This window comes from Microcebus murinus, chromosome 14 (assembly GCF_040939455.1).
Source record: "Microcebus murinus isolate Inina chromosome 14, M.murinus_Inina_mat1.0, whole genome shotgun sequence".
Lineage (NCBI taxonomy): Eukaryota > Metazoa > Chordata > Mammalia > Primates > Cheirogaleidae > Microcebus > Microcebus murinus.
The window spans coordinates 39,680,438-39,693,793 of NC_134117.1; the positions used below are offsets into that span (position 1 = coordinate 39,680,438).

The window sequence follows — 13,356 nt, forward strand, 5'->3', positions numbered from 1 at the left end:
GACTTCAATCTTACTGTGTTAGGAAAATTCCTAACACAAAAAAATGATAAATGCTTGAGGTGATGGACACTTCAATTATGCCGATTTGATTATTACACATTGTATCAAACCCTAAACAATCAAAAATTTTAAAAAGGTTCTAAGTAAATTATGGTACATCCATATACTAAAACCATCTACAACCATAAAAAATTAAAAATTACAAATATCTTTACATTATCTATAAATGAAAATATGATATGGCTGAATATAGTTGACCTATTCAAATATATTTTCAACAGTGATGAAAAGAACAAAGAATTCCTTTGCTATCCTATAATTTCACACACTACTTTTAGAATTTCAATACATTTTTACACTAAAGAAAATACTTGCTGAATTTTACTTCCTGTGTGTGTGTGTGTATGTGTGCCTGTCTATTGTTTCCCCAAGTTGAATCTCAAGTTTTATTTGATCATTTGTTTCTGGTGTGTGTGCATGTGTGTATATGATTGTTAGTGGTAAGAAAAAGTGACAGACATGCTATACGTTGACTCCAGATGTATTATTTATCATTTGTCCCTTCAGTATATTTTCACAAACAATCTTCCCATTAAATGGTTGTGGGCAGTTTGGGAGCTAACACTTGTTTCCCTCTTTATCCTTCATTTTGCTGGCCCCATAGGTGCTCCATAAAAAGCATTTTAAAAATTATTGGTTTAAAGACTGAGGGGAAATATGATTTAATATTTGGAACACTATTAAATAGTAAAGCAGACATTATGAACAATGTACTTGGACAACAATTATATACTAGGACTCTCTGTGGCAACTGGAAAAATATGGATACTTTATCTAAACTTCCTATTAGACTCCTATCTGAACGTTAAGCTTCACTGAACCATGACCCAGAATGTTTGTGCTTGCTCTCACAATTTCAGTTGAAAACTCCAAAAATTGATCAAAGACTTATATATTTTATAAGCTAATATATTTGGATAATATATAATTATAAAAAATGAGTATATACAAAGTATATGTGTACCCTATACATATGCACGTTTATGACACATACACTTTTATTGGGAGAGAAAGGGCAGGAGCAATATTTATCAGTGTCTTGGTGTATAATAAATATTTCTTAAAATGTAGATTGATGAATTAATTCAATTTAAAATTTACTAAATATCTACTATAGGGAGCCAATGGATTTCAAGTTAGGATATAAAGACAAATAGGAACTTGAAGAACTCATAGACTAGTGAAAGAGAAATGGGTAAATGACTACCTGAAGAATTCTATATTTATAGTAGGAATTCATGGGGACACAAAGAGAAACTTAGTTTTGAGGACCTCTCACTTTAAGTTAACCGAGATGAACCTTGAATAACAAATGCAAGTTTAATATACGAAACAAGGTGGAAATAAAGGAGGGTAATTCTCAAAAAAGTTCAGGATCACATGTGTAATTCTGTGTGCCTAGAAAATTTGTGCTATGTGAGTTAGAAGAGATGAAACTGGAATGTTGTGAGATACAAATTACTTTGAATGATATATCAAAAGCTTTGGGGTTTATTGGTAAACTACAGAAAACATTGAACCTTTTTTATTTTAAATAGCAAAAGATCAAATTAGAATTGTATTGTTAAAAATATTAATAACTTTGGCCTTACATAAGGGTAGAAGAGTGAGAGACTGGAAGCTGGTAGTCCAAGCTGAGAGTAGGTCTTTAAATAGGTATATTGATAATGGAAATAGAGAAGTATCAAACAGATTTGAGTAACAGTTCCTAGGTAATGCAGAAATTGTCTTTGAAAATTGACTGAGTTTGGGATGTTCTCCACTGATGTCTATGTTCAAATAGACAATGACCTCGTTGGTAACAGTAGGTAATAACATGAGAGTAGGTGAAAATGCATTAGAATTAGTTAGAAAGGATAATGAGGCACCTATGGGAAATACAGGTAAAATATGAGAAATGTAAGCTTGGAACTCAGCAGACATTTTAAGTCAGAAGACACATCTACAACAAATAAATAACTCTAGTTGAAGAAAATAGAACTCATTGATGTAGATTTGCTCAACCCAATCTTAGGAAAAACTATAGTAAAAAAATGCATAGAATAGAAACCTGGAAAATTTCTAAAATGTTAGAATAAGTAAAAAAAAAATGAAGGGAAGAGATTCAGTTTTAAAAAATAATAAATAAAAGCTATCAAAGATTTAAAAGGAGAAATCCAAGGCCATCCTGTGAAGGAGAAAAAACAGTACTTTCATAAAAAACAAGACATGAGAGAGTTCTCAGACTATAGCCCATTTAATGAGCATACATGCCAAGAAGAAATTATAAGTGTTGTAGATCACTGCATATCACCACTACTTTTCTAATAACTGAGAAAGCTTCCCTGGAGGGAGAGAGCACCGTAAATAAACCAGAGGATCTATCTTTGACATGAAAACTATACTTCATTATAGCAAAGATTGCAGTGGAGGTATTTGTGGCTAGAGACTATTGGGATCAAATCCAAGGCTTTAAACATGGGGAGGGAAAAAGATGATTATGTCTGGTGAGACAAGTAATGCTGAAATACTGAAAACCATGTGATACAATAATTAAAGGAAGGTATTTACAGTAAACACATAGATAATATGTCAATACGCTATAGCATTTCTGTCCAGGGAAAAATTACTCAGCAAAAAACCAGCCAGCTAAACAAACAAATAAATGTATGCCACTGTTCAATTCTGAAAAAAATGTATAGGGATTTATTGTATCTCTGTGCTTAATTAGAAAATAAAATAGAGCCATGCATTCTATATTCCAAATTATACAGTTTTTTTTCATAATACTAGAAATCCTAAACTTTGTAGACCTAATAACAACTTTAAGAGAGTCAAACAGTGAGAATAAATTTACATAATAATATATTTTGGCAAGATTTTATCTCATCCTAGTTGCCCAGGATTCTCAATTAGCATAGAATCTGGCATATATTAGAGTCCTGAAGATATTTATCAAGTTAATAATAAGTGATTTGCATAGGACTACCAATTGCTTTAGTACTTTTGAATCATCTGATTTATATATTTATGTATTCAATATAATATTAATCTTAATGTTTATGAAAACAAAGTATTACAAACAAGTTTGTAGTAAAAAATCATGTAATCTACATTTATAAAATAAGTGTATTTCTAAATAAATGATTATTTAAATTTTGATATAAAGTAGATTTTATTATAGCCTAGCTCATGAGTTAAACACTACATTAGACTACATTTTTCAAAGTTTTTCTGAGCTGACAAATTCTGTATGTACTATAATGGGTTTAAGAATGCCTTCTAAAGTCAAGACTACCACTAAGGTAATTGGTAGAAAATTTCACATCAACACAGAAAGTGAGCAAATGTCAGAGCTTTCAAAATTTGAAGAATTAGTTTGAGAAAGGATCAGTAAGTATATAATTAGAGTCAACATGTCCTGCTTATCTGACATAAATGGTTAGTTCTCTCACTCTGAATAGCAAGATCTTAGTAAAATTTCATGAAATTTTAGCAGAATGTATAGAGAAAAATAAGAAGAGAAAATAAAAAAGAATGAAAGGACAGACATAAACATAACAATCTGAATGTGAATCTCAAAAACTACTCCAGTTACACCTAGTGTTCCAGAATGGATTCAAAATAACAATGTACAAGAGAACATGAAAACCTAATGCCAAGTACTACGGCTGATTTTAATTTTCAAAGATTGCCACAATAAAATTTCCTTTCCTGTATATTCTTCTTATAATGTGATTTGGACACTCTTCTCATAAGGAGATGGAATATGTTTCTCCTCCTTGATCTGACAGAGATTTGACTGCAGAAGATTGTTACAGCAGAAGTAACACTGCAAATTACAAGGCTCATTCATAAAAAGTTCTGCCTAATTCTCTTAGGAAACTTGTTCTTAGAACCCACTGCCTTGCTGTTAGGAAGCCCAAACAGTCTATAAGAAGAGTGAAAATGAAGCTTCCACCCACAGTCCTGGCTGAGCTCCAATCAACAGCCAAAATCAACTTGCTAGGTGTCTAAATTAACCATCCTAAAGATAGCACCCCACCCTCAATTAAGGTGCCTCAGCTAATCCTTCATGGAGCAAAGACGAGATGTTCCTTCAAGACTTGCCAAAGTTGCAGCTTTATGGGTAAATTAAACAATTGTAGTTAAAAGCCACTAAGTTTGGTGGTTTGTTATGCAGCAACTAAATAATTAGAACAAGTGCCTATGTTTATAAGTAAACACTTTTTTTTCTACATGGCAATAAAATATAACTCTTAATAAATAAATATTTGTCATAATTATTTGAATATGTAAAACTATAATTCTCTTTGTTTCACAGTACATTAAGAAATGGCTCAAACTGTTAAAATGATAATAAAATATAAAAATGATCATTCTGGAATTTTTTGCATATAACATTTAATTCAAGAAACATGGTTTTAGAAGAAAACACAAAGATACTTTTTCATGAAACAAATTATTGATCTTTACTTGAAAATCTCGTTTTCTACCAGCAAGAATCTACTATGCCCAGGAACCCTTGGTGCTCCTAGTATAATTACTGTTTTGCAAATGATTCAGTGCATAGGAATTTCTTCACTGGGCACTATTATTTCATCAGTCTCTTTACATTACAATATTCAATTTTACTATCAAAATGGCTTTGTCAATTGAAGAATGAATAATTTTTATCCTTGGACTAATTTTTCTTTGGGTACTAATACTCAAAATATGAGTATTATATATCTAGTACAACAATAGAAAGGATGAGACATTGTGACCAAAAGTTTACCCATACTCTCTGAAAATAATTTTGAACATTAATATTTTTCAACACCCATGTCCACCAAGATGATGAATCTCCAACTTAATCTAGGCTACAAGAGCCAGAATGAGACCTTTATCCATTTTTGCATGTAAAGCTAAGCTTCTAATGTATCTGAATTTTATTTACTCTTCTTAAACATGAAATAAATTTTAGTCTTTAAGATTCATATATATATGCATATATATTTATATGTATGTATATATATGTGTGTGTATAAACATTACTTATATATATTATTTATTATTTGTATGGCTGTAGAAAGTTACTTAAACATTTTTACCCCTAAGAATTCATTTGTAAAATGAGCTTACTGGTAGTATTTATCCAAAAGAGTTATTTTGTATATTCAACCAGTTAATATTTGTGCAGAGCTTAGCATAGTTCATTATGAACTGGACACAATAAAATCTTTAGCCATTATTATCATTTATATCATTACCCTAAATCTGGAGCATGGCCTGATCTGTAGCACTAAACTGCATAGGAATGAGAGAGATGGTCAATCTGTAATCTAGGATAGAGAGGAAAGGAGACGCAATGATTCTTTATAAAATTAAGTCAGTCCATTGTGCTTCTTAAGCAGCAGCCTTTGTCTTCCTTTACTTTCCTCATTGCACCAAAAACTGTTAAACAGTCATCTGACTGATTCACTGGATTTAATTATTGTAATCTCAATACATCCCTTCGCAGGATCTCACTGGTATACTAGCTACATAAATTAACTCAGAAACATTAATTAATATTAAAAATTACCTTTCTCACTATTACTTCCACTAAACCTTTCAAAGGAAAGTTTAATGCCCACCATCTTTAATAGTTTTTGTACTGGGATTCAACAGAATAATATCATGGCATATAACTTTAGGTAGTTTATTAATGCATCTATTTGCCCAGATAAGTTCTGATTAGCCTTATTGTCTGCAAAATTACTTCATTTAGCTGAAAATTGATATTTTTTTTCATTCAATGCACATGATAGCATTTTTTCTTTTCCCTCTGGCTTTTTTTTGTTAATGCAAATCTACCGTACCAGTGATCATCTGTGCTAGTATACACAAAGGCAATTCTCAACCATTTAAGATCTACTGTGAATAAAGCCCCCAGACATATTACACTATTGGATGAGAACTTTTGAAGTGACTAAAATGAAACATAATTTATTTTGCATTTAGAAGTCTTTCCTGTTTTATTCTTCAAAATCTCTAATACGGTGAGGACCCACAAAACTAAAGTTCTCATCCATTTTGAGAAAAAATTCAAATATCTTCCAACAAATTCTGACATTCTGAGTCATGCTGGGAATCCAGAGAGCTGAATGCTTCTCAGAGAAACAGCAAAAACATTAATCATTAGTTGACTTCTAGGCAATTTGACTTTTCTAAAACAGAATATATATGTGTATACTTTACTTTTAGGAAGAAATTTATATTTTAGCTTCAGCAGGATATCTGTTTGCCTTACAATTCTTTATTCTTAGGTATGTACATCTATCATCTAGGGAGGTCCCAGGCATGAATTCAAAACTGGCAGAAATTTATAACTCTATTAGCATTTTTCAAAAATGCAGGACTGAGTATAGAAAATATGTATTCATGCTTCACCTCCCTACTTCTTTTAAATATATCTTTAAGGGATGGGTATTTGTCTTCAGGATTAATGTTAGTTCCTACCTCCAAACAGCCAAGTATAATCTCCAGTAACATTTCAGACTCTAGGGGCTAAAAGAGTAACCCATTGACTTTTGTGTCCTCTGACTTGGGACGTGTGTTTAAAGGTGAATTTGAGGAAATGCCAGAGTTGTTTCTTGGAGTTTTCCAGAATATACTGGCAACTGAACTCTGCTGTGATTTATTAGTGGGAAAAATAAAATAAAATAAAATAATCAGTGTCAGAAAGATTGACATGCTCACTACTTTGATAATGATATAATTATGCATCTTGACCCCAAATTTACTAATACTCTCTGAAAATAGTTTTGAATATAAATATTTTTCAACATTGTGAATTTTGCTATTATCAATCAATATGTCTGCAAAATACTAGAACACAATCCCACTGGGCTTAGAAAGCTGTAAATGAAGGGGAAAAGATGAGAGTATATTTACCGGAGTTCTCAACTCAGGTATGGCAGCTTGGTAAGTGAGTGGACGACAATCACGAGTGTTTGGCACAAGGACACACGGAAGAAACATTGGACCCAAGTCATCTCCATCCAGAATATCCACTGTGAGGGTGGTGGTAGTGGTCCGCCTTTCATTCAGGTTTTGTGCACGGTCCTACGAGAGAGAAAAACAAACAAGTGGTTTATAGAAATTAGACACAATGTAGACTTATATTTTTCCTTTTTAAAAAAATATTTGATAAGTAATTTGCTTAAACCAATAGTTTAAAGTGGTGAAGCTGGGATGTAAACTGAAATCCACTTTTCTTCAGGCCTACTTTCATGAAAGTATGTTATAGTAGCTAAGCTTTATAGGTAAGGCCTTTACCTAACATTTCACATTCTTAAAATGGTAATAGCATAATTTTGTTATGGGTTTATTGTATCCTTAGGAATTTGCTTCATTGAGTTTCTTTTGAGATTTATTATAAAAAGAAAAATAATTCTGACAATAATTCATTGGGAAAGCTGCTCTGTGAATAAATGGAATCTTTATGTCAGCAAGTTTGAGTAAGAAGCAGGAAGAAAGTACATATCTATTAGGACTGGTAGCTGTAAATTGTAGTAATTTTAAAAAACATTTTTTATTTTGAAACACTTTTAGATTTACAGAAAAAATGGGCAATAGTACAGAGAGTTCCCATATAACCTAAGCCTAATTTCTCCTGTTCTTAACATTTTCTATTAATAAGGCATATGTGTTACAATTAATGTACCCATATCGATATGACCAAGCCGATCTTAGTGTTACCCTTAGTTATGCTAAACTTCATAATGTCTTCTTCTTGCTTTTGAGACCCTGTTCTCCTTCTCACCTGGCCTTTACAGAATCCAGAAGACTTAACAATAAAGGTCCCTCCCCTCCCTCTTCTGAGAGCATTTATTTTAGAAGCCTTGTCATTGTAAATTGTTTCTCTTCTTTGAGATGTAAATGACATGTAAATCTTTTAAAAATCCTTGTTGGTTTTACAACCCAGGCCTGCCTTTTTCTTTTCTTCTTCTTCTTCTTCTTTTTTTATTTTTATTTCAGGATACTATGGGGGTACAAATATTTTGGTTACATAGTATGACTTTGCCACACCCAGACCATGATTTGAGGTGTGCCCTCCCCCCCTACAACACTCACCTTTTCCATTAGTTGTGGGTTTACCCACACCCAAGCCCCCAACCCCTGAAGAATATTACTACCCTGTGAGCACAATAGTGTTGATCAGTTAGTGCCAATTTGATGGAGAGTACATGCGGAGCCTATTCTTCCATTCTTGTCATACCTCACTTTGGAGGATGGGCTCGAGTTCTATCCAGGAAATAAATATAAGAGGTGCTAGGTCACCATCATTTTTATATAATTGAGTAATATTCCATTGTATACATATACCAAATTTTATTAATCCACTCATGAATTGACGAGCACTTGGGTTGTTTCTACATCCTTGCAATAGTAAATTGTGACTGCCATTTTCAAAGACCTGGGAGCCAACTCTTTGAAATCTAATGGTCAAGGGAGACAGAGCTTCTATCTCCCAGTTTCTGTGGGAAAAGGGCCTAACTTTACCTTGGGACGCTTAGTATAAGTTCTAAAATTACCTCCTGTCATGAAGATTCAAGGAAGTTTATTTTCCTTTGGAAAGGACAATTAATAAACACAAATGGCCCTTGATCCCTCCACACCCACACTTACCCCAGCCCTTAACAACTCTCCAGCCCTTCTTGTCAGCAGAATTGAGTTCAGACTGCATTCTGGTCCTTCTTCCTTATTGCAATAGCCTTGAATGAAGTTTTTCTGGCCTGTTTAACTATGTCCAGTGCAATTTTGCTACCACCATACATTGCTATTAACTAAAATCCATAATTTACTCAGATTTCTCTAGTTTTTACTTAATGTCTGTTTTCTTTTACAGGATCCCACACAGATCCCACTTTGTATTTAGCCACAATATCTCCTCAGACTCCTTTCTGCTGTGACAATTACTCAGACTTCCTTTGTTTTTGATGACATGAAAAATTTTGACTACTACCCAGATACTTTGCAGAGTGTTCCAAAATATGTGTTTGTCTGGTGTTTTTCTCAAGATTAGATTTAGGTTATACGATTTAGGGAGGAAAACCATAGAGGATAAATGCCATTTGCATCACATTATGGCAAGAATATGTATTACTAGCATGACATATCACTGATGTTAGGCTTGATCACATGGCTCAGGTTGTGTTTGGTTTCTTCATTGTAAACTTACTCTTGCTTCTTTCCATTTACATTTTTTTTTTTGAAGGAAATCACTATGACCAGCCTGCACTTAAGTAACGGGTAGTAGTTTCATTAAAAATTTACATTGTTTGTATTTATCTAATGAATATTTGGCATGAGGACACAAAAAGAAGGATTAGGCCCAAGTCATTTCCATTAAGAACATCCACTGTTTAGGGTGATGATGTTTGTTCATCATTCATTGTGGTAGAATCTGGAAATATTTTTACTCTCACAGTATTTAGTTACTATCTTGAAAAATTATTATATTTTTCTATCTCTTTAAATTTCTATGTTTCTCAATTTAAGAGAATAATTATAATTGGATGCATGTTCATCAAAGGACCATCAACAATCAACTTTTGCCAAAAGGTGGCAAAGCCTACATATCTATCAATGAGTGAATGGATAAACAGAGATTATGGTATGCACAAACAATGGCATATTATTCAGGCATAAAAAGGAATGAAGTACTGATATATACTACAACATGGATGAGCCTCCAAAACTCTTTAAGAAAAGAAACCAGACAAAACAGAAAGTCACATATGGTATGTTCCATTTATATGAAACATTTAGAAGAGGTAAATCCATAAAATAGTACACAAATCAATAGCAATAAGGAGCTGGGGAGGGGAAATGGGAAGCAACTGTTTAAGGGATGTCAGCTCTTTCTGGAGTGATGAAGATGGTTGGGAACTAGATAGAGGTGGTGCTGAACAACACTGTGAATGTACCAAATGCCACTGAATTATTTACTTTAAAATGGTTAATTTTATTTTACATTAATTTACCTCAATTAATTCTTTAAAGAAATTATACTAAAAGACTGGCATTTTACTTCATTTTGCTCATAAAATGTCTCCCTGTGTACCAGTTACCAGATATTATTTGCCTGTCAATTTTTTTAAAATTCCCACTTTCTTAAACCTTGAGTAATACTGGATTCTAGTTATGCTTTTTCCCAATCTAGTTGCTCAAGAGAGGTTCTAAAGAAATGCACGTAGGTAATGTCTTAGACAGCAAAAATCTCTATGGGTAGAATTTTCCAAATAACTATGTGGTTCCTGTATTCTGTGATTTTTTTTGATCCATTATAAGATAGAACATGATCATATTATGCCCCCCTCCAAAAAAAAAAAAGCCAAAGTGATGTTTAAATTTCAAAATGTGAGGACATATTCAGATCCCTAGATATAATATTAAGATTATTTTCAACTAAAGACATTTGAGATTCAAGAGACAGAAAGAAGCCTTATCCAAACTTCTTTTATCTACTAAAAGGAAACGCTTCTGGGAATGAAGCTATGATGAATCCCCTCTACCAGGGAATGTTATGGGAATGAAGAAAAAACTGGAGAAGACCATTCCTACGTACATAAAGAAACATTATCACACACTTTTGTTTCCCTAGAAACCCATTTGTTCTTCCCTTAAGGGGAGAACATCCCACTCATATATTACATATATAAACCTCCTTTAGCTGTTTAGGGAGCCATTTCTTCTGTGTGATCCAATATGTACATCAATATGTGGTACAACTGAAAGTATAATAGGAACAGAAAGTGACATGGGAGATAATTTTGGTAGCTCACAAATGAACTTTCTAAATTATACTTAAAATGAATGAGTTCTGAACACATAGAAAAATCTTGATTTAAGATAAGTGTAGGGGGCTTATTTTAAATTTTAGAAAATACAACTAACTCATCAAACCTGCCATTTTAAAATTATGATTACTTAGGATGAAGCTAAGATTTAAAAGACTGAATCAATTTAAATTAAATTTAAGAAAAATATTAAATATGTATTTAATACAGCATATATACGTATTTATATATACATATTCCCAGAGGCAATATTTCTATATTTCCATACCACTCAGCCTTATTCTTTATGTTATAACCAAATCACTGTAATAGAAAACTTTGAATGTTTTCTACATAAAGTCTTTTAGTCTATCAGCATCAAATTCTCACTATAATCTACTTCTTTGGGTCATTCTCACTACTGCATAGAATGAATACAGGTGCATAAGAAAATGCATATAGATACCTAAATATATAATGCAGGCTTTTATCTCACATTGGAGAAAGATATTGCTTACAAAGTTTCAATTTCTAAAATTTGTATTTTTAAGTGGGAAAAAAATAAAGCTCTGGAGAAACTACTATGAGCAGAAATGAGAGCTCTAACAATGAAAAATATAAACATAGTTCCCACACATGTGGGAATTCCACACAATTTGTCACCTATATATAACATAGAAGATGATATGAAATATGTCTCATGTATATTCATAGCTTGTAAGCCCATGAAGGTGATACTAATTCATGATGCCCTTCTCCCAGTTTGGATTCAGTTTGATCATAAAAATTGATCTTAAAAAATCCTTTGGCAATTAAGATCAAAACCAAAACCCAAAAACAAACAAACAAACAAAAAAATCCACATTCACACCCTTTAATTCTTTCTAGTAATATAGTACTGCTCCATACTGTTTTGAATAAAGGAAATAGCATTCTAAATTATTAGTAGTAAAAATATAACATAACTATTTAGATAAATGTTTTATATGGTTTCATTGTTTGCTTTTTCATTCATTGCTATGTGAAAATCCAATAGATAATAAACTCTACGAAGATTTATTTCCTTCTTCTCTATAATTTTTCTTCTACATTCTCTTCTTTCTGATTAGAAAAGTAAGATAATATTTTAGAATTTTAAGTATTTAAAAATAAAAAAAAATTTCATTAACTTAGGAAATTGTGACTGTGATTGGCATGCAGGAATATCTTTTTAAAAAGTTTTCCAAACTCAACTGCTACTATGGATTAAGTTGTGTCCCCCCTGCCAAAAAAAATTCATATGATGAAACTCTAGCACCTAATGTGACTATATTTGGAGAAAGAGTTTATTGTGAGGTAATTAAGATTACATGTCATAATAAGGATGGGGGCCCGATAAAATAAGATTAGTGTCCTTATGGTTCATGCTCTCTTTTTCTCTCTCTCATTCACTGCTCCCCTGCCCCCCCGAACACACATACTGGAACACAGGGGAAAAGCAAAGTGAGGTCAAAAGAGAAGGCTGCCACCTACCAGCCAGGAAGAGAGCCTTCACCAGAAAGAGACCCTGCTTGAGTTTCATCGGGAATTCCTAGCCTCCATATTTGTGAGAAAATAAATTTCCATTGGTTAACTCATTCTGTCTTTAATGTTTTGTTATGGCAGCCTGAGACGTTTAATACAGCTGCTTAATTTATACTTTCTCAACATGTATCATTATTTCCCATGTCATTTATGTATTTCCTAACATTAAACATTTAGTAACATGAAACCTTTAATTAGCTTCAATAAAAATGAATCACTAACAATTGTGAGTGGAGCTAAATGTAAGAAATTGCAAATGACACAAAGAATAATCAATCCAGCATAAAATTGAGTTTAAAAGTATACACATATCTTCAACACAGAATCAAGAAAGCCATAAGGAATATTCAGAGTGTGGAATTCAGAAAACTAGAAAATTCTGTCAATATTCACAGGGAAGTTGTACTCACTGGGTCCCTGCATCATTAGCATCTTTTTACGAGACTTCCAACACTCTGGCTCCATATAATGGCAATACACCTATTCAGAATCAAAATGTAACATGGTGTCTGGCATATCAAAGACACCCCATTGATTCTGAATGAATTATTTACTAAATGAGTTGAAATTTTCATCAATACATTACAAGAAAGAACTAATATACAAAAAAAAGTGTGCCTAGTAGAACTTCAAAAAAAATACTTTGTATAGATAGCTTAGAGATACAATTTGTTGTCACAATCTACTTTTTACAAAGCATATTTTTATAAAATTAAAAATATTTCAACTGTGATAATTTTAAGGTAATAAAACACCTCAAATTGTTAGATGATAAGTAAGACTAATCCCTTCACCCAAGTTGGAAGATTTTCTTGTAAAATAGTTTAATTGCCAACTATTCATTGATCAAACTAATGATAAATGTGAATTTCTAATTTATTTAGTACATGTTCTATATTTAGCTGTGTATTAAGTGAATAATAATTGTGTGGAGTAGAGCCAGGGA

General features: G+C 32.3%; 1 protein-coding gene across 3 annotated transcripts in view; it reads right to left on the bottom strand.

Moving 5' to 3' along the window:
* Window positions 1-13,356, bottom strand: part of PCDH15 (protocadherin related 15) — a 1,489,951-nt gene that overhangs the window by 375,973 nt on the left and 1,100,622 nt on the right. For all 3 annotated transcript variants that reach the window (XM_076010005.1, XM_076010003.1, XM_076010004.1), the window contains one exon: window positions 6,958-7,128. In XM_076010005.1, the coding sequence (XP_075866120.1) occupies window positions 6,958-7,128 (171 nt within the window). The remainder of the gene's footprint in view (window positions 1-6,957; window positions 7,129-13,356) is intronic.